At 39.4% G+C, this 6,223-nt stretch overlaps 1 protein-coding gene across 1 annotated transcript; it reads left to right on the plus strand.

The window, feature by feature from the left end:
- Positions 1 to 1,202: 1,202 nt before the first annotated feature.
- irx6a (iroquois homeobox 6a) lies at positions 1,203 to 5,781 on the plus strand. Its single transcript, XM_039691747.2, has 7 exons — positions 1,203 to 1,609; positions 2,425 to 2,688; positions 3,100 to 3,209; positions 3,311 to 3,606; positions 3,706 to 4,344; positions 4,535 to 4,643; positions 5,174 to 5,781. The coding sequence occupies exons 1-6, from the start codon at positions 1,544 to 1,546 to the stop codon at positions 4,636 to 4,638; spliced, it is 1,479 nt and encodes a 492-aa protein (XP_039547681.2). The 5' UTR covers positions 1,203 to 1,543; the 3' UTR covers positions 4,639 to 4,643; positions 5,174 to 5,781.
- Positions 5,782 to 6,223: the final 442 nt, after the last annotated feature.

The following is a 6,223-nucleotide window of genomic DNA, read 5'->3' on the forward strand; positions in this document are numbered from 1 at the left end:
ACTAATGTGCCTATGTGTGTGTGAGTGTGAGAGGGGGAGGGGGTCTTATAATTATATTGTTTAAAACATTTAATAAAACGGCATGTATTAAACTTTATCCAGACTTATTCCGCGCGAGGGAGCGTTAGGTTAGGCTATTTCTACCATACCTTTCAAGTACGCACCCTTCAATTAGAATGCTGTTCCCGTCGCCTCCCACTACTGCCGTATAATTAGACTTGAGAGATTCAACTAATTTCTCTCTCTCTCTCTCTCTCTCTCTCTCTCTCTCTCTCTCTCTCTCTCTCTCTCTCTCTCTCTCTCGGTTCCATTCTGATTGTCTAATTTCACCTCAAAGGCGTATTTTCATGGTGTAACTCGCTGGTTAAACAAGGCCATATCCATTTGTTAATTGATGCAATTACGCATTTCTCGTAATGGTCGCGTAGGTCCCGAGATACGCATCAATCAGTTTTCTGTTGACCTGCCAGAGGTTCTCTTCACGTCTGACGGGACTGGGACTCTCTCTAATAGAGAGAGATGGAAACATCATCGTAATTAACATCAGGTCGGACCTTTGATCGGTCAGACAGATGCGAGCAAGGGTCCTGCAGATACCTCTTCAGTTCATTGCTCATCATCAGGGTCTTAAATGAAATAATAATAATAAGAGAGTATTCGAGGGCATAATTGTATAGATAAGGTGGATAAAATATAAATATATTATTAGATATTTATATAGATAAAAATAAATTATAGTTATTAAATCTGATATATTGTGATTTATTATCTTCATAAACCTGAAAATATTTTGCATGATATCGACATGGGCGGAATTAAGGAGAGCACGGATATCTAACAGGTGATTAGATGTGAATTAGATAGGAGTTATTTGGCATTTCATCAATTCCACATATATCCAAAATATTCTTGAAGTTGATTGTCAGTTTATTTACAAAAAAATTATATTAGCCTATCAATTATCAAAAAAAAAGTTTATATATTTAGCCAGTTTTCATTATAGGCTATTGCTTTCAGCAAGCCCAGTGATAGCTACTTTTTTTGCGCTCTAAGTCTTAAAATTACACTACTGTTTAAAAAGAAAAGGGGGAAACAGAGGGGACAGGGGTGTGCAAAACACACCTCAAGAAAAGCGCGAAGCATGACGTGATTGGCAAAGACATCATTCTATCCTCGCCGTCCCGGGATTAGAATGACGTCACACTGATACCCGTGCATGGATGAATTCTAAAGAACTATAGAGGCACAAATAATAGCACAACCACAAGTTCATATCTTGCAAGTCTTACGTTATCCTTTAAGCTTTCTACAGCTGTTTAACAACAATATTTTTGTACTTAATGAAGCTTAACTCTAATTTTTCATTTCCTTAAGGGATTATCTTATACATATAAAACTAGGGCTGGCGTAAACATCCTCAGAGCTTCCCAGTTAAGTGCAGTCATCTATTATTGAGCGAAAGGCCGAGTGTGGAAATGTGTGTAAGACGGTGGATTTGAAGTAGATTTGGTTTCAATCGATCAGCGGGAGAAGAATATTGCTTATGGTAACAAAAGAAGCAGCTATGTCTTTCTCTCAGTTTGGATATCCTTACAATGCAACTTCTCAGGTAAGCATGACAATTAGATCTTTTTTTTTCTCATGAAGATACTTAATGAGCGCGCATGCATAGGGTGTTTTTCCCCCTCATTCTGTCATGATTTCTGAAGGCAACTCGGTAACTGACATAGGCACCAGCTGATTGTTCTGTCACTAAGTAAGTCCTAAACTAAAGATATCGTGGGGTTTGTCAATATTTATAGTAATGGGTTATTTGAATTATAAATGACCTCACGTGTTGTTGTAAACGTGTAAATTACCTTTACGGTGTAATTGTTCGGAGTGAAAGCGAGACTCCTCCCTTTGGCGGTAGTATTTACAGTCTGTGTGATTAAACTAATTATAGCCAACATTTACAGATAACGAATAGAAAAATTTGACATCATAGAATCAGTTAGTTTTATTTTATTGTAAAAAACACGCCTATGTAGACAAAATAATCCGCGCTTGCTGGTGGTTAACTTTAATTCCCTGACGCAAAACTTGGAAAGTTTTACTTTCAGCTTTAACAAAACACTGTTGTTGATTTTTTTTTTTACACTAAACAAGTAAATCAGCTCACAAGAAAGGTTCGACTTTTTAAAGTAGCCTATCTATATAGCAGCCTATGTTTATTGATATTTGAACAAAAATCACAATAAAGTCTTAAATCAAATGAAAGTGCACATCTTTATGAATAAAACGCATAAACGAGAGTTTCAAAAGGAAGAGTTCAGTGCTCCTTCGCGTAATCTTACCTTACTTTTGTTTAACTAAGAAAACTGCGCGCATGCTTTGTGAAGCAAATATAAAATGACATGTGTATCCACAATTTTCTTCATGCAGTTCTTCGTGTCGGCAAACCCCAGTACGACTTGCTGCGATTCGATTCCCAGGTCGGTGACGGAAGGATCGAGCGCGTCTCAGACCGCAGCCTCCTTCTGCTGTCCCTCCTATGAGAACCGGCTGCTTGCGAGCACGCGGACAGAGCTCAACGCCGCGCTCGGGATGTACGGCTCTCCTTACGCAGCAGCAGCGGCGGCAGCCGGGCAGAACTACGCCAACTACTTTCCGTACAGCGCCGACCCCTCTGCCATCTACTCCAGCCTGGTATGTGTAGCATCATCTCATCAGATATAGCGCGCGTCCTCCGTTCAATCGATTGACTCATTCAAGTCACGCTTGTTATTGATTATTTTGGCTTGTCTAGCTGCCTGGTGAAATAACTTTGAATAATCAGAAGAAATAAACTGATGAATGAAGCGACACCGCATGTCGCCTGCTTGATGTAAGGGCCTAATTGGTTTATAACTAATAAAAAATAAATACAAAACATAAAAGTGTGTAGCCTATAGCTTATCATGCAAGTTATATTTTACATGTATATATTTTATGGATGATAAGAAGATAAAAGCTTCTGCTTCCATTCTAAATAATAAATGTATTTCTCCAAGTACAGTACCAGCAATATATGAAAGCTATATCACATATTAAAGTTTGTTTGTTTGTTTTTGTCTCTAGAACCCACAATATGAAATCAAAGAGGGGTCAGGCAGTCTTCATGGCACTATAACCCAACCTGCCGCCTACTATCCATATGACCACTCACTCGGCCAGTACCAGTACGACAGGTGCGATTTACGTCTGTCCCACCTCTAATATGATATATTTAAACATGCTGAAAATACAAGTAAAAAAAAATCTAAAGATGCTGCTTTTGAACTTGATCCAGGTATGGGACAGTTGATTTTAATGGGTCAACACGGAGAAAAAATGCCACGCGTGAGACAACGAGCACTCTTAAAACATGGCTTTATGAACACCGGAAGAACCCATACCCTACAAAGGGTGAGAAGATCATGCTGGCCATTATCACCAAAATGACTCTCACGCAAGTGTCTACCTGGTTTGCCAATGCTAGGAGAAGACTAAAGAAAGAAAACAAAATGACCTGGTCCCCTAAAAACAAAGCAGGCGATGACAGGAAGGAAGAGCTTAATAAGAGTGACCCAGACAACATTACCAAAGGTACCTCATAACTCTCGTCAATTAATAAATTAAATAAACATTCTGTAAATAAAAAAAAATAAAAAATACTGAACTGTGTTTGTAAATCCTCTTGCATAGATTCCAAAGACAGTAAGGATGAGCAGGACCTGCAGTTCAGTGACCTGGATGACATGGAGGACGAGGACTGTGACAAGCTGGACAGTGACTGTGAGAAATCAGGTCAGGATGACCTCCCGACTTCCTCCCCTCCAAAGAGAGACTGTAACCCTGACCTTCCTCTTCACTCGAACTTCCCATCTTTTCCCTGTGGTCTAAAGAGTTTGGGGCCTCTGAACCCTGATTACCTGGATCCTTTGGGATCCAAACGACAGCAACAACAGCACTCACCTCAGTCCACCTCCATCAACACTGTGACGCTCTCTCACTTTGAGCCATCGGAAAAGCCTCGGATCTGGTCGCTGGCGCGTACAGCCGTCGCAGGCGTTGTGTTAGGCACGCAGAACAGTGGGGATGTACGGACTGGGCCCGTGGACTGTCAGATGCAGACACTAAGGCTCCCCACAGTCGAAGGGGTGCAGTGTGGGGAGCTGAAGGGCCTTCAGGACCCTACAAACCTCAGCAATACTGAAAGCCTTTACCAAGAAGGACTGCAGGGGATACACAAGGCATACAATAGCGGGAGCTACAAGACCCTTCAACTTCACTCTTCATCCTATCCTGGACTGACAGAATCCTGCCAATACTCCTCAATAGAAGGTACAGCTTCTCTGTGTTTACTACAGAAATATCAAATGAACTAAATAACAAATCACAAAGTTTGAATAGTTATTAGCTCTTCGTAACTCTAAATGCTTAACATCAACAAATTGTGTAAAATTTGACCTATTAAGTCAAGCTAAGTCTGTTTATTAACAGTTAGCCATGTGATATTGTGTGTCTACCACAGGATTTCCCAGTGCAGGAAAGACAGAGATAGAATCAAGTGAGCTCAATGACACGTGTCCAACAATCCAGAAGACCACTGCATTCAGACCCGTGATGAAGAGGTGAAGCAGGTGAGCATGAGTGAAAACACACACATTAACACATTCTTTTTTTTAACCCATTATGCGGGTGTTTTTATCCCTCACATGATGACAAGAATGAAACTGATTAACGCATTGACTGCATGCATAAACCTATCTGCAAACTATTGTTTGGAAACAGATTTTTTTTTCTTCTAAGGATAAAAAATAAATCCAATCATATACAGTAGGATTACATAATATGTCACCCCACGGCCACAGACAGTAATGTAATTACACATACTCACTAGTAAAGCATCTCTGATATCAGTAAACATTTGGGCTGCGTAGCCATCAGCTAACTGATTGCTTTGGCTAAATACTGCGCAACTAAAAAACAATGATGTACCTTTCCATCTAGTATCTGTATGTGTGTGATTAGAGGTAATGACATATAAACATAATTCTGCATCACAAGGATTCAATCACACAGTTATCCAATATTACCTGTCATTTTCACCTACAGCCAAGCTTTCACAATATTGGCTCGCACTCATATTTCCCTTCTTCCTCTGAATTAGGACTGAGGAAACACCAATAAACACTGGGACATTTTTATGATCTACATTATGCACTATGGAATGGAGTCAATGAAGAACTATAAGCCCATGGCAACAGGCACTTGAAATAATACCGCAATGAGTCTTTCTGGAACTGTGAAAACTGGAGGCAGCCATATTTTTGCACAATATGATTTGATGGTGTCAATAACTTTATGCAATGTTTTGTGTATGTATGAGAATGAACTGTGATTTCTTATGTTTGCATTGGCAATCGTAGTTTAGTAATTCTATTTACCTATTTATTGTTTGATTATTCATCAGCTTTATTTATCTGTTACCATGAGTCCTCTCGAGGTTTTGTTGTGCGTTACATTTATTTCTCTGTGGTCATGTACTTAATGTTATGTGATTTACTTTTTTTGGAAGCTGGTGTGAACGTTACAGTCAGTCTTTTTACTTTTATTTACTGAACAAAAATAAATGAGGTGTGATACTGTGCTCCTGAGGCAGTTTATATCAAGAAACTGTGTAAATGTCATGTAATTTATAAAATATTTTATAAGAACAAATTTTTTCTAATTTTTGTTTAATGTTCTCTGTTTATAAATGAATCCGATAGCTCTGCATTGTTCAGTTTATCTTCTTGACTCTATATGCGCGAAGCCAGGACATTGTCGGAAGGTCATAAATTCAGACGCGGACGTGAATGAACTCAGTAATGGTGTGAAGAAAGGGTACATCAGTTTCTCATTGTCATTATTTAATCGGAATTGGCATCAAACACTTTGTTACTGTTCAGGCTCTGAGTGAGGCAGGAATTGGTTATGAATGCCGCTTTGTCTCCACTGCGCGCGAGCAGGTTCATCATCAAGTTCTTGTGTTAACAACGAGGTCACGCGAGAGCATCCATACCATGAAACGCGCATCAAGTGTTTTGATGTTGATCAGTCAATTTCTCGAACTAACATCCTTGGGGATCTCTAAGCACCCAATTAAAATTACAAAGCAATTGCTGGATTGCCTCAAAAGTACAGAGAAAAGTATTTTTCGTTTATTTGTAGCTAGTAC

The sequence above is a fragment of the Pimephales promelas genome, chromosome 1 (assembly GCF_988280905.1).
Source record: "Pimephales promelas chromosome 1, fPimPro1.hap1.1, whole genome shotgun sequence".
Lineage (NCBI taxonomy): Eukaryota > Metazoa > Chordata > Actinopteri > Cypriniformes > Leuciscidae > Pimephales > Pimephales promelas.